General features: G+C 43.1%; 1 protein-coding gene across 2 annotated transcripts; it reads left to right on the top strand.

Annotated features, from left to right (window-relative positions):
- Positions 1-21,766, top strand: LOC311262196 (neuroligin-4, X-linked-like). 2 transcript variants are annotated; one of them, XM_084361434.1, is made up of 10 exons: positions 1-88; positions 689-878; positions 2,204-3,162; positions 4,490-4,642; positions 7,522-7,707; positions 8,240-8,690; positions 9,701-9,914; positions 10,452-10,576; positions 15,350-15,959; positions 18,139-21,766. In XM_084361434.1, exons 3-10 carry the CDS (start codon positions 2,700-2,702, stop codon positions 18,544-18,546), a joined length of 2,610 nt encoding a protein of 869 aa, XP_084217560.1. In that variant the 5' UTR covers positions 1-88; positions 689-878; positions 2,204-2,699; the 3' UTR covers positions 18,547-21,766. The 2 variants fall into 2 exon arrangements, with proteins under 2 accessions (XP_084217560.1, XP_084217559.1); XM_084361433.1 differs by lacking the exon at positions 1-88 and having other exon boundaries at positions 366-878.
- Positions 21,767-23,337: the final 1,571 nt, after the last annotated feature.

Genomic DNA, 23,337 nt, shown 5'->3' with positions numbered 1-23,337 from the left:
AGAGCTGAATAGAATGGCAACAGAATCTCCTGTTCTGGTCCTGAAGAGGTCACTGTGTACTCCAGCACCATTCGTTAGACGTGTTAAGGTGTGTGTGTGTGTGTTTGCTACAGGTCTGTGTGAGCATGCATTGTGTGTTTTCCTGTGTGCATGTGTGTTTTGTTTTTTTACCCTCTACAGGTGTGTGTGTGTGTGTGCACCAGTGTGCTTTGTGTAATGGTGTGCACTTCTCTCTCTCTCTCTGTGTGTGTGTGTGTGTGTGTGTGTGTGTGTGTGTTTCCCTTGCACAGGTCGGTCCTCTCCTCTCCTCTCTTCCATTCTCCTCTCCTCCATTCTCCCCTGTTCTCTCCAGCCTCACGGAGCTAGGTGCGTATCATTGGATCAGTAGCGGCTGCCTGCCACACTGTCCAATCGCATCTAGGGAGAGAAAGAGAGACTCGGGGAGAGAGAAGAGAGAGAGAGAGAGAGAGAGAGAGAGAGAGAGAGCGAGCGATGGGGGAGGGAGGAGAAAGAAAGGAAGAGAGGGAGAGAGGGAGATTGATCATTTGAGCGTCCTGGGCCTCGCGTTGCTTGGAGAAATTTTTTTCCACTACTATCCAAAACGTCTCTTTCTTTTCCATTCCCACCTTTCTCGGACTGAAGGCTGTTTTTTTTCTCTCTCTCTATTTTTTGGGTTATTCTCACCCAGGAGACGTGCCATCGCCACCACCACCACTACCACCACCAGCAGCAGCAGCAGCAGCAGCAGAGGAATATCTCCCCATATCCCATCCCGGGCACGTCGGATAAGCTGCAGCAGCGAAAACACGAGGCGAATATTGCGGTGGACGGGAACGGGAACATGCTCCGTGGGATTTCACACCTCTCGTCCCGGCTGGGTACGGTACATCCTTACATTTTGTCATTTGATGATTTTTTTTTTTTTTTTTTACTGCAGCGAGGATGCAGGTTGAGGCTTTTTGCATATGTGTGTGTGTGTGTGTGTGTGTGTGTGTGTGTTTTGCCGTAGTCAGCTCTAGTGCCGATAGAGATTTAAACACCCCCCCATACACACACACACTTTCTTCTCCTTTTTGCTGTTTTTTATTTTTTATAATTAAGAATTCAGGCAGCGCTTCTTCTTCTTCTTCTTCTTCTTCTTCTTTTCTTCTTCTTCTTTCTTTCTTTCTTCTTTCTCTTCTTCTTCTCTCTGTATAAAAACACACAAGGGGAGGGTGGCAGGCGGGTTTGCCTTGATAAATGGAGCGTTATTCATCAGCGTGTGTGATCACCACTGGAATGTTAACTAGCACCTTGGACAGCCGACACCAATACAATCTAACATGGGAGGAGCGATAGTACTGATCGCTTCTGCACTCTAATATCTTTGTCGCTTTGGACGTGCGCCCTAGGATGTGCGGAAATTGATGTCGCTCCCCCTCGGTGCGCGCGCGGGTGCGTGCTCGCGCGTGCGCGTGTGTATGTATGTGTTAATATTCTGCCCTAAAGGCCCTCAGAGAGAGAGAGAGAGAGAGAGAGAGAGAGAGAGAGAGATAGCAGTGTCGGCTGGGGAGCAGCTGTGTGTGTATGTGTGTGAGCATCAAGAAAGTGTGTGTGTGTGCATTTATTTTTTTTTTTTTGTTTGGAAAACGTAAAGAAGGTGTGCATGCAACAAAGTGTGTGTGTGTGTGTGTGTGTGTGTGTCACAGGCTTCCTACCTTATGCTACATGCAGGTCAGGAGCCCCACGGTGCATTCAGGGTTTAATTAAGCGTGTGACGTGACTCTCTACCTCCCCCCTCCTCATCCTCCTCAACCGGGTCCTGTGATCTGTGAAGCAGTGTGTAGTGAGGATGTGACATATGTCTGCGGCTCATACCGGATACACACACTCTCTCGCTCACACACACACACACACACACACACACACACACACACACACACACAGACGCACACAAGCCATTCCTGTGTGACACAGCAGCCCTGACACCGAGTTAAGCTGAGCGGACAACATCTCGTTTGCCCTATCTATCCCTCGCATATCTATTTTTAACGTGAACAGCAGCGAGGTGGCACAGCCTATTCTTCTGATGTGATGTGTAAGCATGCTCTGAGTGTGTGTGTGTGACATTTTATTTATTTTACACTGATTATTCTAATGAAGACTAATTAAATCCCTCTGCGCTTCTCTTTCCATGTCTCTGCCTCTCTTTTCCCTTTTCCAGGAGGCACTTTGGGCTTGTTATGGGGGTGACCGGAAGGAGAGAGTGACAGAGGAACAGTGATGCTACTGTTTACATAACGAGAGACTCACACACACACACACACACACACACACACACACACATACACACACGGATACACATACACACACGTATACGCGCACACATGCTCCAATTGCCAGTCCAGGCCATACACACTGGCTTAAACACTTCCACACATACATACACACACAGACACGTATTCAAGGGACTCTCGGACTGAGTCACCACACACTCAGAGGCACAGAATCACTGACTCACACGCAGGACCAAACACACACAAGAGGAAAAGGTTGTTCGGACTGTGTGTTTGGTGTGCTATGGGCCAAGCTGAGCAGCAGCTGTGTGTGAGTGTTGGATACCTCTGAAGGGTCAACGCAACTGTAACCCTCGCCCTCCCCCAATCCTTTCCTCGTCCCCTCTCATCCCTCGTCTCCCAGCTACCCCTAAACACACCATCATGTCCGAGCAAAGGACCAGGAGAACTCCCTCTCCCTCGCCTCCTCTCCCATCCTTTTCTGCCATCCTCTCCCTCTGCCTCTCCCTCTCTCTCTGCCCGGCTTCGTCATCGGGGCAGCAGACTGTGCCTGTCATCTCCACTGCGCAGGGCCGTATCCGTGGTATCTTGACGCCGCTGCCCTCCGACCTCCTGGGGCCCGTCATCCAGTACCTGGGAGTACCATACGCGAGGCCTCCCACGGGGGACCGACGATTCCAGCCGCCCGAGCCTCCCCTACCCTGGCCGGGAATACGTAATGTGACACAGTTTGCTCCGGTGTGCCCGCAGTCGCTGGATGAGAGGAGCATGCTGGGAGATATGATGCCGTCTTGGCTCACAGCCAACCTGGATATAGCGGCGACGTACCTCACTCACCAGAGCGAGGATTGTCTCTATCTCAATATCTACGTCCCCACTGAGGAGGGTGAGTGAACCCAAATACTTCCTAGCTTCAAATAGTGTTATGGGGACCTTATTTACCTATGAAAACAACTTGTTTATTCACTTTAATATTTCTGAGTTTGTATTATTACCTCATTAATATTGTAAATATGAAAATTCTGAGTTTGAGTTTCTTCTCCAAAACTACATAGTGTCCCTTTATTGCTAAACAACACATCAGTTTTCTCATACTGTCCAGTGCTGCAGCTCTGTAATCTCTGCTTTAGCTCCTGTCTCTTTAAGCCCCCCCCCCCCCCCTTTAATACCCAGTCTGCTGTGATTGGTCAGCTCACACATGCCTGAGCCAGCACCGCTCACAACAACAGAGCAGTTGTGCTATCCCAATTCTTATGTGCCAGACGAGCTGCTTGCCATATATTATGCAAATATGTGACATGGTGATGTAGCGTGATGGCACAAAGTCATGGAATTAAAGGCGGGACTGACGAGGCGTTTCAGGAGCAGTGTTTTGTGTTGGCGAGAGGATTTTCGGTTGGTGCGGACTTTGAGCTTTTTAACTTTTTAAGATATTTTATATGCACAAGAACCTTTAAAACACTGAAATAAAATAAAAAACTAAAAAGCATAATAGGTCTCCTTTAAGGTTCATTTGGGCAGCAATAAAGTGGCACTTACTAACCAGAGATGACCACCAGAAGATTTTGAGAGCACTTTGTCTCCGGCTAATGATTAAAACATGCAAGTGTCCTGTCAGGGCACAGACATGCCCTTGTCAAATAGACAAAAAAAGTGTTTTTTTAAAAAGTTGACCCCCCTCCAACCAGCTCCATCCATCCCCTCCTTGTGCACGCCGCTGGTTGAAGCGACACTTAAAATGCAGACACCTGCGTCAGTGGCCGAGGGGTTGACGCCTTGACTTGTGGAGGAAAGTGGGAAGGACACAGACTCACTCATGCATACATATTGGTTCATACACATGCATGTCACCCCGCATACACACAAGCACACACACATACACTATTGCAAGCGTGAACACTTCGACAGCCTCATTTTATATCCACCCGCTAGGGAGATACGAAGCATAGAGAAGCAAGGCCGCCACAGACTTTCTCTGCTTTTGTATGTATTGAGCCAGCAAGTGATTAAAGGCTGAGATACATACAAATGGACAGGTGGACACACACACACACACACACACACGCACACACGCTTGCTCACACACAATGGAGGCAGAAGGACGGTGGGTGGATCTGTGCATACACACATGCACAAAAATGATTATTTGTAGCACACTGGCATCTATCTATCCATCCATCTATTCTGTATGCTTCTTTTCTTCTCTTTCCCAGACATCCATGAGGAGGGGGGTCAGCGGCCGGTGATGGTCTACGTCCACGGGGGCTCGTACACAGAAGGCACCGGTAACATGATGGATGGCAGTGTGCTGGCAAGCTATGGCAACGTCATCGTCATAACCCTCAACTACCGCCTAGGAGTACTGGGTAAAATAATCTGTCTTCTATATCTGTGTAATTTGCTCAACACTTGGTACTTCATGGTTTTATGAGTATATATAGTGTCCTCAAACCTCTGAATTTTATACTTTGATCATATTTCATCCTTTTCTGCAATGCAGATACATTCAGTGTATCTCGACAACCATAGAACATACTGATAGATGCCGGGCTTGGATGCCTGTTAGGTAGACTTTATTAGAAACCCCCAAACATGTGCACGCAGGAGGCGTTCTGTGAAACAATCCACAATTTAAAATGGCTCTTTTTAAGTGCTTCACCACCACGCTCCACCCTTTGAGCAAGAACAATAGCAGTGCAATTACTGCCAAGGTGCTCTGGGTATTCTGATAATATCGCTGCAGTATCACACACCTACTGTTTTTGTAATTTGCCTTACGTTGGGGGGCTAAGCTAAAGGGTGACGAATGGATAATAGTTGGAAATGTACACATCTGTATGAGTTGGGAATGCAGCAGGAATGCGAAAAAGAATAGTTTGATGAAAGCTGTTGCAGCAAAGATAAGGTGGTGCGGGATAATGTTTTCCTCAGTGCTGTTATTTTAATTCGGTTTAATTTTTCTTTTGCTTTGGCATTGTCAGATTTTTATCGGGTATTGTGTATTTATAAGTAAAGAGCGATAAAACGTTAGAGCATTGATGCAATCTACTCTTTTTTTTCTTCACGTTTACCATCTGGATTGTTTAATCCTTCACCGAGCTATAAAATGTGTAAACCATGAGCAAGTTGTTTTTAGACAGAGTGCTTCTTTTTTTGTTGTTGGTTTTTTTTTCTTTTTCGGAGTGGAAACATGTTCAGTATGGGTGTCCCTAGTGGAAATAAACCCCCTGAAGCCATTTTTTTCCACACTAGCATTGACTCAAATCTGATCCTTTTTTACCTCCATGACTCTCTGACTCACTGCGCTCTGAACGGGGAAAATCTGATTCCCTGTGGATTTTCTAATTTTAGACAGCTATGCAAAGCTCACAGGCTGAATAAATAGAATATCTTAGAATCCCGGCGTTTTGTAGCTGTAATTATAAATATTGCAAGGCCTGTGCGGGGCAACAGGAGGGTTAAAACGTACATTAAAGGCAGCATTTATTGTGCAACACTGAGGGCACGAGGATTGAGAGGTTTGCTCGAGCACAGTATGGCTTCATATTAAATTAAGTCAGATGCACGAGCTGCGTATCATACCATTGGCTGGGTTAAATCATGCCCTCGCTCTCATTAGGAGTTGCCCACAATTTAATAATTCATATGAAGGAATTAATTAAATCTGCCAGCAGGTTAATAAAACATACACTATGCTTCTTTATAATTAGTTGTGTGATTTGGTCTATTCAGCAAAATGATTTAACCCACATACCATTTTCACTTTAATCTTCTTAGTTATGTGGATTTATGTTACAGAAAGTGAATGATGTCTGTGACTAAGGCTTTTGATAAAATGTATATGAAATTAATAACTATGATGGGACAATTCTGAAGGAGTGATTCTTGGTTGCTCTCTCTTTAAATTATTCAATACAGCAATTGTGTTTGCTATCTTTTTGTGCCGTTTTAGCACATTTTGCAGATCATGTGTGCACACTCAAAGCGTGTTAATAGTGCATGAGACATGTTTCTGCTCCAGAGGGAAGGTTTCTTCTGTTTTCTGCTTTAATTAGAGAGAAGATTGGACTCCACTCCTCTCCATTTTAAAAAGACCGTTTTTGAAAATCAAATAAAAAGGTTAAAACATTCAACCAAAAAAAAAAAAAAAAGATTATTGATCGGAGTTTGAGATTTGTGTCGTTTTTTTTCCTCCTGTTTTTTAAAAGCTTTGGAGGCTTTCATTAGATATTGATTTTAAAGGAAGGCATAAATCTGCATTTGCTTAGTGGGCGAAACAACTGTTTAATTCTGACCTTGGGGACAAGATGCTACGGCTGTAATCACCATATCGAGCTAAACAAAGCCAATCCTGCTTGCTTCTTTTTTGTCCTCATCTCCATCTTCTGTGTTTACACCACCTCCAATACGATCACCACCACCACCACCACCATCATCCATCATCCACCATCTCGAGTCGCAGTGTCATCTTCCACTTCTTCCTCCTTCTCACCATTGTCATCATAAGTTGGATGCATGAGGTGAGCCAATATATGCAAAGTGTCCAATCATGCACGGAATAATTTTTTAGAAATCTTACTGAAATCATCTGGAACTGGGGTGTGCTTTTACGAACTTGTTTGAATTGAAACATCGATCAAAATCTTACTGTGAAAGGAGATTATGAAGTCATTCTGAAGCTAATATAATTTCCTTTCCATGTCCATTTTACATGAGAGAAATTTCTGAGAAATTGCAAAAAAAGAAATAATGAAATGTATTATGTCTTAACGTCGCCCTTCCTGCTAATTATACTCTTATATGTTGAGGTTCACAGAAATGAGCCTCTGCAGTAATGAGATATACTGTAGTGGAGTGAGTCCATTAGGATCCTTTGTGTTTACTTAACAACGTCAGCAGTAAAGGGACTGAGGGATGCGTTTGTAACTGCATGCGTGTGTAGGTTTATGTCCAATGAATATGGATGTACCTTGCTGATTTGATCGCATTTTCAAGGAGTTGTGGGGGAGGGACATCAGTTTTCATTAGTTTTCTCTTTAAATCATCCAACATGAACGTACATCCAATCACCTTCCTGTGTGTTTGTACATTGTGAGCATTGTGAGATGAGGAGGTTCTTCAAAAAGCCCTCTTCAAAAAAAACAACTCTTTTGATCGACTCATTTTTACAGCTCAATTCTCCACAGAGCATTTTATTAGGTTGTCTACCGCTCGTAATAACATCCCTCTTTCTGTCCGCCTGCAGGATTTCTCAGCACAGGTGACCAGGCGGCGAAAGGGAACTACGGCCTGCTGGATCAGATCCAGGCGCTGCGCTGGGTGAAGGAGAACATCGCAGCCTTCGGAGGAGACCCGGGCAGGGTCACCGTGTTTGGATCTGGGGCCGGAGCCTCCTGTGTCAGCCTGCTCACCTTGTCTCACTACTCCGAGGGTGAGGATGAACAGAAAGGCTGCTTTTTGTTTCATGTGGGAAGTTTTTAAAGATACACATAGAGAGCAGGCAGAGCGGCAGTTTGGCACCCATGATGGTTGGTAAGTAGGTGGGTGGTGTGAAAGCCATGACATTTAAGGTTATGAAACTTTTCAAAGTCTCCAGTGGACCGATAAAGCTTTCACTTACTGCTATAAACGCCTGAATAAGCCTTCTGAATAATACAGCCTGTGACTCATATAGCTAAGAGCTGTATTATTTAAAATTTTTAACCCTTACCTACGTGAACCTGCTGCTCTAAACATGACCTGTCATCCTCGTGAATAATGTATGTCTGCGAGATCAGTTGGAAATTCATGTTCTGCATCTGTTTATGTGTGCAAATGCATTGTGTAAGAGTCCAAGTGTGCAGCCATATGGTTGTGCGTTCATGCATGCGTGTGTGGGTGCATGTGCATCCATAAATGTATACATGTGTGCGCCTCAGTACGCACGCTTTATTCACACATACTTATATTCATGTGTGTCTCAGACCTGTTCCACAGAGCCATCATCCAGAGCGGCAGCGCCTTAGCCAGTTGGGCCGTCAACTACCAGCCCAGCAAGTACGCCCGGCAGCTCGGTGAGAGGGTGGGCTGCGGCATCGATGACAGCACCCAACTGGTCGCCTGCCTCCAGGGCCGGAGTTACCGCGAACTTGTGGAGCAGAACATAACGCCGGCCAAGTATCACACGGCTTTTGCCCCGGTGATTGATGGTGATGTTATACCAGATGACCCCCAGATTCTGATGGAGCAGGGAGAGTTTCTGAACTACGACGTGATGCTTGGGGTTAACCAGGGCGAGGGCGTGAAGTTTGTGGAGGGCATTGTGGACTCAGAGGACGGTGTCACGGCTGAGGACTTTGACTTTGCTGTGTCAGACTTTGTGGATAGCTTATACGGATACCCAGAAGGCCGAGATACGCTGAGAGAGAGCATAAGGTGAGCAAGTCTGTAAATATCTTAATTTCTCTAAGGTGTTTGACATTTTGGGAAATTTACTTATTCACTTTTTTGCCAGGAGTACTCTTATCTTAGCTTAGCTTAAAGCCTGGAAGCAGGGGGAAACATCTCGCGTGGCTCTGTCCAAAGGTAACAAAATCCACCTGACATCCTCAAATCAAAGACAACAAGCAGAGGCTTGGCAAGAAGTAGTCAGAAAACGTCCTGCAAAACCACAAAATTCCATTTTTATATTCGTTTTTTTTGATTAATCAATTAGTGAGCTAAAATGTTGGTGGTGAATGGATTTTCTAACTTTGGCTAGTTTTCCCCCCATGTTTTCTGTATTTACGCTATTAAACAAACCCTCTGCTGTCGGTGGTTTCGGTTACAAGCACATAATCTGAAAAACATTAGATTTTTTTTCTAGGATGGCAAAGGAATGACCCACCCTACTCTGCCTCTGATTGGCCAATGCTCCTTGCTTTGTTGGTTGGGTTAGAGGTGAGGAGAGATTTAGGGCGAGTCACACCTTTGCCATCCTAGGAAAATAAATCTTGCATGCAAAAAGAAAAGTGGCATGTAGCTATTGGCAAGAAGCGATTAAGCGTATTTCTTAATATGTCAAACTGTTCCCTCAAATTATGTTTAAATATACACATGAATACTTTTGACTTTGAGTTGTGTTTGTAAGTACACTGTAAAATCTGACAGAGTGACTTTACTAAAAATAATTGAGGAAACCGATTACCTCAAAATTACCAAGAATAATGTACTAATAATTCTGAGTTGTTAAAAGTTTTTAGCTCGTACAACTTAAATGTAATAGTTTTCTTTACTTGGTGATTCTGAGGTAAAAGAAAAGTCAACTTTAAAATATACAGTGTATGCATACACAGTATAAAGTGTAATACCTTTATGAAAAGAAGTTTCTTAAAGATTTGTCAATAAATAACTGACAATCCTAGTTGATTAACTGATTGAGTAACTTTTAAATGTCTACGCCGAAGGTTCATGTACACGGACTGGGCCGACCGCGACAACGCAGAAACCCGGCGGAAGACTCTGGTCGCGCTGTTCACAGACCACCAATGGGTGGCGCCAGCGATCGCCACAGCCGACCTCCACGCTCAGTATGGATCCCCAACCTATTTCTACTCTTTCTACCACCACTGCCAGAGTGACGCCACGCCGCCCTGGGCTGACTCCGCACATGGTGACGAGGTAAGATGACGGGCCGGCTTGGGTACTTAACTCGGGGAAAACGTAGGTGACTTTAGAAATATTTACACAATGAATCAGGAGCTCCTCAAACTGCTGCTCCATATTGACTTAATAAGTCAGATCAAGCAATCCTCTACAGCATGAGATATATGAAATGTTAGTGGTATTTATTTTAAGGCAGATTTTATTTTGCAGCTGTCGTGTCTGTATATGTACTGCGATGATTACTCTAGTTAATCACAGTAATCATTTTTTTGGTATTTACTCCTTTGATTTCCGTTTAATTTTTAATAGCTACACCAGTTACGTTCATTGCTCTGCATATTTGTGTGTGTGCATGTATTTGTACATGTGGGGGTGGATTTCAGTCCAGAAGATGAATTTACTGACCTGAGTTTAGGTTCACTGTTGTTACGCATGAATCAGTTTCTGTCTTCACCAGGAGTGATTCAGTTATGGTTCCGGTTACTGTCAAGAAAATGAATGTAATCTGTTGGCAGAACAGTAAGCTTTCATAAAGTGTGTGTGTGTGTGTAGGTGCCCTACGTGTTCGGGGTGCCCATGGTGGGACCCACTGATCTGTTCAACTGTAACTTCTCCAAGAACGACGTGATGCTGAGTGCTGTAGTCATGACTTACTGGACCAACTTTGCCAAGACCGGGTAAGCTATTAAACTGTACACTGATGTGAGACGCTGATTTCAGCTGGAAAATCCCACAGAGAACGTTTTTTTTTCCTTTTTTGTCTGAATATACTTTATAAAGAAAACAAATAAAGCAGAGCTTCAGCATGATTCACTTCTCTTTATTTCTGCTTCCTTAGACGCAGAAATGTGTTTCTAATGTCTGCTATTAATACCTAATCCTCACCCACATAGAGAATGCGTCATGATAGTGAATGAAAACAAGTCACATAATCATGTTTTAAAATGTAAAGAATATGCACAGCGGTAGTCATTCTTCATCCTTTTGTGTTTGAGTCTCTGCAGAGACGTGGTTTTGGCAGCACAGCGTGCTTTTGCTCTAGCTGTGGGCAGCTTGCTCAAGATTTTACAGGAACAAACCTCCTCCAAGCTCCAAATAAGACAGCCAAGACTCAAGTCTTTGGTGCCGTCCAGATAAACAGCAAGTACTTGATGAGTTTTCTTTATGTTTAATTTGTTGGACTGATTGATAGTAAACATGGGCGTGCATGGACTGTAATTATCTGGCACGGTTCACACAGAGAGAGGAGGACAATCAAACAAACAGAATTACAAGGATAAGATAATTATTAGTAAATAGCATTAAAGTGGAAGAAGACAGCTTTTCAACCCCAGCCCCCAGCTGTATTACAGTTGTTGAAAAGACAGCGTTCGCAACATGGCTACCGCTAGCAGCCTGGCTACTGTGTGAAGCAAATAAACCCCCTGAAGACTCACGATTTGACCTAGAAACCCTGATCTCAGTGCTGTTGAAAGGCAGAGTTAAACACCTGGTTGTGTTAATAAGTAGGCAGGCTTTGTTTCTTACTGACCCCGTAGGAAGAATGTTTTGAACCGTGTCGTGTCCCAGATGGTAAGAGGAAACACATATCAGTGTGGGAGCGGACTTTGACACAACACCAGAGTGATGAGAGATCGAGTGAATGCCTGTCCGTTCACTCTGGTTTTATCTTGATTTTTATCCCTCTTCGTCTTCTTTGTCTCCTCCATCAGCGGGGTTCTTTGTCTTTTGCAGAGTAGAGTTTCCAGTTATTCCAGTTGTTCCACTGTTACCTGTGGATAGTGACCGGGGAAAAAAATGCCTCTTCTTGTTTTTGTTGTGCTAGACATGCTACCTTTGTGCTGTAATATGACCTTAATTTTTCTGGGGAAAATCCAGCATGCTAGCAGACCATAGTGCAAATGAGGCTTCTAGGGAACCAACCTAGATGCATTTGCTGGACAGGATCTAGGTTTAGGTTGTGTCTCAAATCACCCCCTTGTTCACTTGTCCCTACTCACTGCCTAGAGTCTTCTATAGAGGACTACATATAACACTGTCAGAAATAGGGGCATTTCTCTTCCCCAAGGTACAATCTGCACTAATGTACCCCCAGGGCTAAATATTAGACCTAAAGGTAACTATGTGTACCTTTTGAGGGCCAAAAAGGTGATGCACCAGCGTGATGCATGATGGTATATAATGGTTGGTCAGTGACTATCAGGTCTTGCAAATAACTGACGAAAATATTTAAAAAATGATATATTGATATTTTGTTAATAAGAAATGAGTGGCAGTAGTGCGCCATAATGCTGGTAAATAGCACACTGTGTAGCTGCTACTCATGCTACCACGACTGAATCATGTCATAAGCAAAACCAGCACCCGGAAAGAGTTAACTCAATAGAGTTTTTTGGATACCGTTAAAAAAAAACAGGTTGGTTAAAGAAACTCCCTCCACCTCCCTACTCTCATGTTATGAGTGTTATTCATTAAATGAAGAAGAAGAGACAGAACACACAAAAAACAAAGTTAAAGATGAATTTGACTAACAGCATTTAATAATAATATCATTATCCTGATTTCTTTTGGACATGAAAATCACCCAGTGAAAATCTGATATTGTGACAGCCCTATTTTAAACCCTTCATAACTGCTTAACTATGATTTAAGCTTTCCAGATCTGAGCTCTGCATCAAATTGTGCTCAGATACCAGCCACATAACTACGCCTGTTTTTTTTCATCCAGATCCATCAATTATTCCCTGAGAAATTAACGAAAATGTCTGAAAACACCCAATCTCAAAATGTTAAAGAAAGAGAGAAAAAATTCCTGAGTCCGTCCTTTTAATGAGGTCCACTCCGGGCAGTGACCAGAGTTTTTTAGGTAATCCGTTCAGTAGTTTTTGTGTGATCCTGCTCACAAACAAACAAATGGACACAGGCGAAATCATAACCTCCTTGGTAGAAAAAAGTGTTTTTGTAGAGGAAGTTGAAACTGAGTGAAGCTGAGATTTTATGATGCATCGGAGGAAAAACACTGGAGTGTTAGCGCAACAAAAATAATGAGCTCACAGACGAAGAATCTGGTATTATAATGTCTTTTCCCTCAAAAGGTCTCTGATGTCTGTCGAGAAGACAGTACTTTAGATACAACCATAAAAGCAGCACTGCAGACTAATTTAGGCAGAGGGTGCACACGGGTTCTCCGTCATGTCAAAATCTTGACAGGGCTTTTCTTCTTCTTTGGACCTTGGCTGGGAAAGTTAAAGAACCTCCTGCTCTTGGAAAAGTCCTTGAGGGCAGCCAAGGTAATGTCCTGAAAGAAGAATGAGAGATCGGCCACTGTTTGATAAATCTTCTCTCCTGCTGCATCCACATTCAGTCATTTCTGGTGCCATGACATGAAAAGCTTATTCGATATGTTCAGTCGAAATTAAAATGATCTGCCAGGATCTTCAAACGCTTCCATAGATGCATTTTATTTAATTGAAAGTGAAATGAAAACTACAGTGGTTGTAGTCACACATTAAAACTTAAAAAACCTGACAATCCACACTGATAAGAGTACCTTTTATCTGCCCACTCTGACATGATATACAAGATAAAAGTAATTGTTGAGGATGGACCCTCTTTCGGCTGTGCTCGAAGTGAGTAATTACCAGTAATTAATCCAATCGAGGCTCACTCCACTGAGACCTCCTCAGATTTACACAGACATCTGCAGTCTAGACCTTGATCTAAATCACCACAGAGCCTCGCTATCTCACAACATGCAGAATTAGGACGCTGTTCTCACGTAATTTGACTGCGGCTTTAAAGGAAACCTGTCCGAAACGCATCAAGTTAGCCGTTTCAAGCTCTCTGTTGTCATTAGCTGCGGAGCAAAATAACCAAAAGAGGCTTGAGAAGATTTCAGCGTGCACTTCAATTATCAGCGGGGAAGTTTCTCTGAAGGAACGTTTCACCCGATTGAGAGCGTCTCCGATGGTGATGGAACTCTGCGACAGCTCAATTTAACAGGGCGGGTATGATGCTCCCTGATGTATATTTTGTAAGCCTCTGCGTGGGTGTATAAATCTTCAGCCCGTCTGTGTGTTTGTGCGCCTGTAGGTCTTTTTTTTTCTTTTTTTTTATGCTAGCTGCCTTTGTGTGCTGTTCATAAGGTGTAGATTGACAAGTGAGCACATAGCGTGTCACCGGCAAGTCTGTGAAGATGTGCTGCTGTTTCATTTGCGTCACATTCACTGCCGACACGAATAAGTCGGTAAATCAACAAATCAACGCCTGTCTGTCTGCATGTGTCAAACGGGTGATTTTCACTATGCCGCATGCACATTTTCATCTCTGGTGAAAAAAAACCTGCCATTTTTGTGTTCGTTACAGGGTTTGAAATGTGCATTGACTGAAAGGGTTCATAAGAGGACTATGATTTACAACTAAACCACCTTTGAGCTTTTGCACACAGGAAAATAAACTTGTTTTTCTTTGTACAAATATTTTTCGCCACTGGTTTGCCTTGTGTTACTGTTATATTGATTAGGAAGATGTGTGCCAGCGCTGGTGAAACTGTTGGCCAGCACTCACACTACAGGAGGACGGTAGCCAGCTGAGAAAAAGTCTTCAGCAGCTCTGTCAGGAGTCTCTGACATTTGAAATAACTGAAAAGCGTGAAATACTGGTATTTATACTTAAAGTACCATTATGTAACTTGTTCACCCAACAATAACAGCTTCAAAATCATGTTGATGGTACAGTGTCTTGTGATAGGGTGAATGGTGTCACTTGTTTCTGCACTATGTAACTTCAGTGAGAGGGTAGGATCACAGCGTTACATAAATGTTTACTTCAACACACACGTGACGGGTTCGACAAATTGTTACACACCTGAGACTCTAATTCTGTGACTTTGTATCGCGCTACATCACCATATCATACATTTGTATATTTTTTGGAATAGAAGAATTGATTTAGCACAGCTGCTCTGTTGTTGTTAGCAGTGCTGGGTCGGGCGTGTGTGAGCTGACCAATCAGAGGAGACTGGGTGTTCAGGAGGGGGGGCCTTAAAGAGACAGGAGCTAAAACAGAGTGTCTCAGAATATGTATTCGGGGGAATACAGCGCTGCAGTTCTAGATAGTATAAGAAAACCAATGTGTTTTTTAACCCAAAATAAAATTATGAACCTGAAAATGAGCATATGTCTCCTCTAACCTGGTTTCTATCTGTCAAGATTCTTATATTTTATAGATAGTTCTCCTTCCTTACATGTATCTCTTGGCATATGATTACAGCTATTTGTAGAACAAAGAGCTCAGAGGAGATGAAGACAAATGGCTTGCCTGACACAAATGATTGATGCCTCCTTTTTGTTGTCAATGAATTATAAAACAATTCCAAATAACTTACATAACAACCACACACAACCCATCTAGATGCAAATAAATAACTCATTGTGTTTCACTCTTTCCAGTGACCCAAACCAGCCGGTCCCTCAAGACACCAAGTTCATCCACACTAAACCAAACCGCTTTGAAGAAGTGGCCTGGTCCAAGTACACCCCGAAAGAGCAGCTGTACCTCCACATTGGCCTGAAGCCTCGTGTCAGAGACCACTACCGTGCCACCAAAATCTCCTTCTGGCTCCAGCTGGTCCCTCACTTGCATCATGTCAACGAGCTCCTCCAATCGGTGTCCTCCTTCACCCACAGTCCCTCTCCACAGGACGACACTCCTTACTCATACACTAAGCGTCTGGCCAAAGGTTGGCCGCCCAGCAGCACGCGTCATCCAGGTTCCCAAGGAGGTACTCCACAGCCGCCAGAGTCCGCTCTGGGCCAAGGTGGAGAGGAAAACGGGGTTCGCGTCCCTAATGAGGACTACTCCACTGAGCTCTCGGTGACGATCGCAGTGGGAGCGTCACTGTTGTTTCTTAACATCCTGGCATTCGCTGCTCTACTGTACAAGAAAGATAAGAGGCGTCTGGAGCATCGCCGGCCACGTCCGCTTCCACCCCCGAGACGAGACATCACACCTGCGGATGTAGCTGCCCACCTGCAGGGGGAGGGACTGATGTCATTACAGGTGAGTCATGTTGCTTCTAAAGCCATACATTGAAAATGATTACGCATATTGTTAATAATGCCAGTTGAGGTTGTGTGTGTGTGTGTGACTGTCTGAATGAGTGCCTTCTCTTGCCAGCGGAGAAGCTGCCAGCAGAGCACTTCTGCAGAACACAGCCTGTCATCAGCAGACATTATCAGTGGGAGAGTGTGTGTACTTGCGTGTGTGTGTGCGTATCCGTGAGTGTTTTTTTTTTATGCATGTGCATGTGTGAGCTGTGTCCAATTGCGTGAATTGCTTCCAATTGCCTCCAATTCATCCTCTGACTGTTTGGCCTCTCTCGCGCTCCGTTAGTTGTGCTGAAATCTCTCACACTGAGTGCTAAATGTCAGGTCTTTTTTTTATAGCTGACAAATCCTGTTAATTGGCAATTGAACCACAGCACTGTAGCTGCACATAGCATCTGCTTTTGTTAATTGTGTTTTATTCATTTGAAATGTAATTTCTTTTCATGCGGTGTCTTGTGCTGTTTTGCACCCCAGTGGTAGATCTGATGTGACAGGCGAAAATCATGCATAGCGTTTTTGTTTCAGCATAATGATTGTCACAGACTGTATCCTTGTGTTATGCAGAATTCTCACCAGGAAAAGCACATAATAGCCAAGCAGTGGATGAGATTAAAATCAGTCTAATCCAGACGGAAGTTTCTGATGATGAGTAATAGCAGGGATGTGGTTTGAACTTGAGCTGAACTCTGTATTTGGTTTGTGCTCTAGCTGTTGTCAGGCTGGCTCGGAAACGAATCTGATCGGTAATAACACTCAATTTACTCCCAAAATTAAGACTCTAACATCATTTCACTAACTTTAATATGGGTGGTGATTTTAAAATGGTTGTTCATCAGGCTAACACTCAGATAGGGTGGTTGTCCCTTAAAGGAGACATAATTTTTCTCCTTATGTATATTTATTATATTATTTTCAGGCTCATAATTTTATTTTGGGTTACTACTAGAATAGGTTAACATGCTTAAGTGCTCAAAAGTTTCCTTGTCCAGTGCTGAAGTGCTGTATCCCCCCTCTGTCTGAAATACTCTGTTTTAGCGCCTGTCTCTTTAAGGCCCCCCCTCCTGAATACCCAGTCTGCTCTGATTGGTCAGCTCACACACACCTGAGCCAGCCCCGCTAACAACAACAGAGCAGCTGTGCTAAACCAATTCTTACGTGCCAAACTAGCCACTAGGCATAACTCATGACAATTTTTGACGTGGTGATGTGGTGTGATGTCACAAAGTCAAGGCGAGACTACTGACGAGGCGTTTCAGGGGCAGTGTTTTCTGTGGGAGAGAGGAGCTTATGTTGATGTCGACTTTCAAGATCTGACAAATGATTTTCAGACACAGTGTGAATTGAAATAGTCGCCACTACATGTTGGACTGGATGATAATTATTTAGTCTAATTATGTATCGATTTTCAGTGGATTTCATATCGTGAATAAATGATAACTCCCCCTAAATTATCTAGAATTGATTTATCTAGAAAGTCTGATTAAATGCATAACAGTTACACAGTTTATATTACTGAACCTCAGTTTGACTATTTTTATACATGATGATGCATACATTTGAAAGGATCTTAACAATATTATTATTGATTTTGTCCATATGGCCCAGGCATTATTAGACCTGAAATGATTAGTTGATTGATTGGATTGGATTACAAAATACAAATAATTAGCCACACCTAACTTCTCCTGGATACAGCTTGTTTTCCAGCAGCATTATGCTATGATGTGAAATGCCCCACCCCGCAAGTTGACAGGAGTGGTCCCTTTGGTTTGTGATGTATAAAATCCTGGTTGTCTGAATCTGTCATTAGTATGCTGCAGCTCTGAAGTAGAAATGCTTAGCCATGGCGTTAAATGCTTCATTTGCTCATGATATGTCTTATATTATATAAAAATACAGTTTGAAGAGGTTAACAAGGTTAAAAAGTTGATTTTCATTGGAGGGGATCTTTAATAAAGGATACAGTTGGTAGATTAATGAATAATGAAAACACTCCCTATGGGGCAGCTCTAGATTTGACAATTTGGTGATGAGCCTGATTTTCAGTTTCTTTCCTCTCCTGTCTTTGTGTCCCCGCTGCTTTAACTTCTCTCATCTACTTTCCCCCTCATCCACTCATCCAACCTTCTCAGGTGAAGCAGCTGGAGTGTGATGCCGCATCAGCAGACGAGAGGAACAACGCTCACCACCATCACACTCTGGACACGCTGGACGCCCTGGACGGCTTGGACACGCAGGACATCTACAGCACGCTGGACACCGTGCGCCTCACCTGCCCGCCTGACTACACCCTCACCTTGCGCCGCTCGCCTGATGACGTCCCCCTCATGACCTCTCTGACCCCGGGGTCGCTGCCTGTGACCCCCGGGTCGCACCCTGTTACCCCAGCGACGCCGATGACCCCCATGACGCCTGGATCGGTGGTGGGGATGAGGATGGGGCATCCGCACCAGGGATACACACACCACAGCCCATATAGTAATACACACTTGCCACACACACACATCTCCACGCACACACACTCCACCACGCGTGTATAACCGCTGCAAGATACTTGCGCATACTGGGACATAATTACAACATACACACATACACACACACACACACACACACACACACACACACACACACACACACACACACACACACAGACACATAAAACAAAAGACTTAAATACCTCTACTAATTACCCTGCAGGATTGTTACAGATGGAGTGACAGAGAGACATTTTCAGTAACAGGAAGAAGAGGCAGACAGCTGTGTGTTGCATGTCGGGGACCTGAAGACAAACCGGATCCCAGAAGATGCAGTTCTATGCATCAATCGCTCGTAACCTGGAACAAGACGAGCCAAGACATCCATCAAACGTCTCAAAAACCTGCTTTGGATATTAAATCTTCTGCTTTTTCTACACCTGAGGAGGAAGAGGAGGAGTGCTGTGGCGAAAGGGTCAGTTATGGATCGCTTTACATCTCCTACTGTACCTGTGCTGCACGGGGAACTGAGCAGAGCCGATGTAGATGCAGAACTGAGCTAAGAAGTACCACACACAGACAGACTGCTGATGTCAACTTGAACAACCTGTGAAATGTGAATGTAGCATTTTTTTTTCCATTAAAAGATCAAAGGCCCTATCTGCCAAGGATCAACCTAAGCTGAGGAGAAAATAACAAAATTTCAGCGAGAGATGGATGTAAAAACAGACAGAGAGGAAGGAGGGATTAAACAAAAAAACATAAGCTGAAGGAAAAGTTTGTCAGATGGTGGGATGGAGATTAAGATTTTATTGTGAGGGATTTAACAGCTGTGAGTGCGAGAGAGACAAAGTGAGATGGAGTGATACGGAAGACAAAGTGTGCCAAGAGACAGAAATTAGCTTCAGAAGAAGAGAGGGGCCTCCGAAGTGTTGTCAGACCGACTGAAGAATCACTCTAACCAGCTATGTGTTCAACTCTTGTAAATAGAATGGAAAGATACAGATGATATATTATGATTTATAGCATTTACCTGCTCTTGCATTAAAACATGACTTATTTAACCACATTATTGCTTTCATTTCAGATATTACTATATTATTGTATAGATGTCCTGAAGCAAAGGCTGGTTGTCTTTCTATCTCACCCACTGTAGTATGTACACAGTACCTTTATTTAAAAGGCTATATTTGCTATGCACAGTCATTTCAATAATTCTTAGCGATGTAAACATCTAGATACTTGTTTAGTAGTTGAAGTATAGGACATTCTTCACACCATCCTGTCTATTTGTTTGACCATCAGATGACGAGCTAGTACTGTGTAGATAATGCATTATCGGTTTGATGATTGAGCACCAGCCAAAAACCATGACCCCTTGAGCCTAATCCCTTCCCCGCTCTCCTTCCCTCCTTGCTCCTAAAATTCTTTTTAAAGGCCTTACACTTAATTTCCCAATAAACTTAATTAACATCTAGGCAGGCAGACAGGTGGTGATGATTCAGGGGGGTCACAGTGTGTCCCGGAAAGTCAAGAATGCTTTTTTGTATTCGTTTGACCTTTAAGTTTCACACCTTACCAGGGGCGCCAGTATTTAAGAGCCCCTGCTTGAACTACCTAACGCTGACTGAAACCTTGTCCCCCTTAAAGGCACCGATCAGAAGAATTAGGCCATTGCATTTAATAAATAATGCCATTTCCCTTTCTCAGAAATTAAGATTTTTTGAAGCTTTAGATAGCTCCAAAGTCTCTATGAAAACATGGATCTGTCACTTACATTTTCAAGCCTGGAGTTCGGTTTATCACCTGCCACCACGACCCAGTAGTCAGAATAAAAGTTGGCAACGTATGTTTCTCTTTCTATTTTGAAACTTAACATTTCTTTATGTTGCAAATTTATGTTTCTTTAGGCAAAATTTTCAAATTTATCTTGCGACAATGCTTATGATCAGTTTAGGTTTAGGCACAAAAACGTCTACCTGTTTTGGTCTCCCCAAACACTACTGGAGATGTTGAAATATCGAGTTTTTGTCGCTACAAACAAGTTCGGAAATTGTCCTGAGGTCTAAAAAATGTCCAGTGGTGTCATCAAACCAATGTTGAAAAAAACAAAAAACAACCTGTGGTTTCATACTTACAGATGTTGAAACACAACTGAACTGTGGTCACTGGCTTGCCAGCCTTCTTGCCTGTAACTCCAGTACCATCTCCTCCACCTCCTGATATGAAGGTCAAGCCATAAACATGTAATGTGAACATGCTACGACATGTTTTGTAGTTATGTCAGTATTGCACGTAGCCTATTACACGTTCAAATGTGAATAAATGCCAACATCCTATCCTGGCGACTGGGCTGGCCACCATGTTTTCAGTTGTTTGGAGTCAAATTTGGTTAATTAGGTGGCGCTAATGAGGGATGATCACATCGTTTGTGTGCTACTTTGACTTGGCATCGATGGCAATCGCACCTCAAAACATACCGCCTTTTAAACCTTAATATTCTCTTAATGGACCATTCTTCTTTCCAAATTGACACCAAGTAATGCTTTGGAAGATTCGAAATCAATGATTAAAAACCTCGACCAATACTTGTGGAAATGCTGATTGACTTTATTTCAGAGGGAAGTTGGAGGGTTTTCCGCTGACTTCACAGTAAGCGCTCGAGGGCGGTGGTGGTTGCTGCCATGTGTCATCGTAATAAGATTCGCAGCATTCATAAAATCAATTTCGACCAATTCATACTGACAATTCATGTGGCAGAGATGTGGCACTGTCATGGCAGCCAGTAAAAAATGACAAATGGTCAACTGTGTCCAGCCATAAAGATAGCCCATTATATAAGCCAACGAGACAACCAACCCCAAACTCCCATAACTTGAGCCTAACCAGTAACTCATCCTCGATATTGTAACTTTCCTTTTTTATCCTCTCTCCTCCACCCCCGTCCTGTCTCCCCCCCTCCCCCCCAGCCTCGTCTGTGCGACTACATGCAGCTTTGTCACAGTGAGGCCTATTTAACCTCCTCTCATCCTAAGTAACTTCTTCATGAGAGATTTTAGTTAATTGTCAACAGAATACATGAAAAATGAAAGCTGAAGACATTTGTGGATGGCAAGCAAAGAAACTTTTACAAAAATGATATAAAAAACATTTAACGGATGTGTTTGATTGACTGAATATTTTCTTTTCATCTGGGTTTATTGACTCAGCGGATGGCTGGATTGTGTCAAGCATAAAACATTTCTGCTGCATTTTTGAAAAATAAAAATATCAGTATTTTACAATTTATGAGCATTTTAAATGTCTTGTATGTCTTAATTCAGAATATTTACGGTGGTGTTCACAGAAATTTAGAGGGCATGTAGGAGGCTTTGCTATGTTTTGAACTCAGCAGTGGTTCCTTGCCACAGAGTTTACCAAACGACACACAGTACACATGTTCTTTGATTTGTTTTTTGCTTGGTCATGGGGCTGTTTTTCTTGAAAAGCATAAACGTCCAACCAAGTATTATGGATAGTTTGACATTTTTGACATTTATTTTCTTTCTTTCCGAGAGGCGGACGAGAAGAAACCTCTCTCACATCTGTACGCTGAATTTCAAGCTATAGTCAGGAGATTGTGGGCTTACTTTGTGATAAAACGCAGGAAAAGGCTAAAGTATGAAGACAACGACAGCAGACAGGACTTGCTGAGGACCGAAGGGATAGTTCAGCATTTTGGGAAATACCCTTAAAGATGTTCTTGCTCAGAATTAGATGAGAAGATTGACACCACTCTCATGTCTGCTCAGTAAATATGACATTGGAGATGGCAGGTAGCTAGTTAGCCCCCCCTTAGCTTCCACTTTAAGGTAAGCTAATCAGCAGCTGGCTCCATCTTTGTATTTAGCTTACGAACATGAGAGGAGTACCGATCTACTCAGCGAGAAAGTGAATAGGCCACAACATGTAAAATTCCTTTTCAATTTCACAAAAGCAATGCACAAATACTTCTATAAACTATGGATTATCTTTAGCTTTGCTCTATAGTGCATATGTTGTCCAATTACCGAAGCCACTACTGCAGCAAAATAGGGAGATATCTCTATAAATCATCATGGAGCCAGCAGCCCCTGCCAGCTGGCCAAGGAGACCCTGTGAGATGTGAAAGAAGCAAATTCATGGCTGACTTCCAGACCAGATTGATGTCTCCTACACTGTGTCCCCGCTCTAATCCCATTAACTCGATATAAGTGCAGTTAATTTGATTTATGGCAGGCAACACATTAGAAAGCAGGAGTTCAAGTCATGACCAGGTGTTTTTTTGTTTGCCGTCAACATGTGCAGGAAGCGACCTGAGTAGCCAGTTGCTCAGAACTGAAAAATCACTGCAACTTCGCCATTTCAATTTGAGAACCACTACTTTTTGTATTATCAAAAATCACTGGCTTGGCTTTTTCTTGAACAGGTTGATTGAGGTTATCTCAGAAGGATATTTTTTGACTTTTAAACATCAGAGGTGGAGAAATCTTTCTGCTAAGTGCAGCCCAGAAAAGATGTGTACCAAGATGTGTCCAGATGGTGCAGACTGGAACATTTTCACAGATACCTGACTAATATTTAAAACCTGAATGTGAAGCATCTGGAGACTATTTCAAGGTATTTGGCTGTGTTTGATAACTGCTAAATCTCGCTAATTTAATTCCTGTCAGGTATAAATACCACACATGGAAGTGTTTTAATACAGTTTTTATCCAAATGCAGATCTTCAGTGGAGAGTTGAGTGTCCTACCTGTGATATCCTGTTAACAGTCGGTGAGCGTGTGCTAATTATTGGATACAAAGAGCGTTGTGACAACTTGTTTGTCTTGTTCTGTC

This window comes from Pagrus pagrus (assembly GCF_965226575.1).
Source record: "Pagrus pagrus genome assembly, chromosome: 9".
NCBI lineage: Eukaryota > Metazoa > Chordata > Actinopteri > Spariformes > Sparidae > Pagrus > Pagrus pagrus.
The sequence above is the reverse complement of the archived record's forward strand: the minus strand, read 5'-3'. Positions and strand labels throughout refer to the sequence as shown.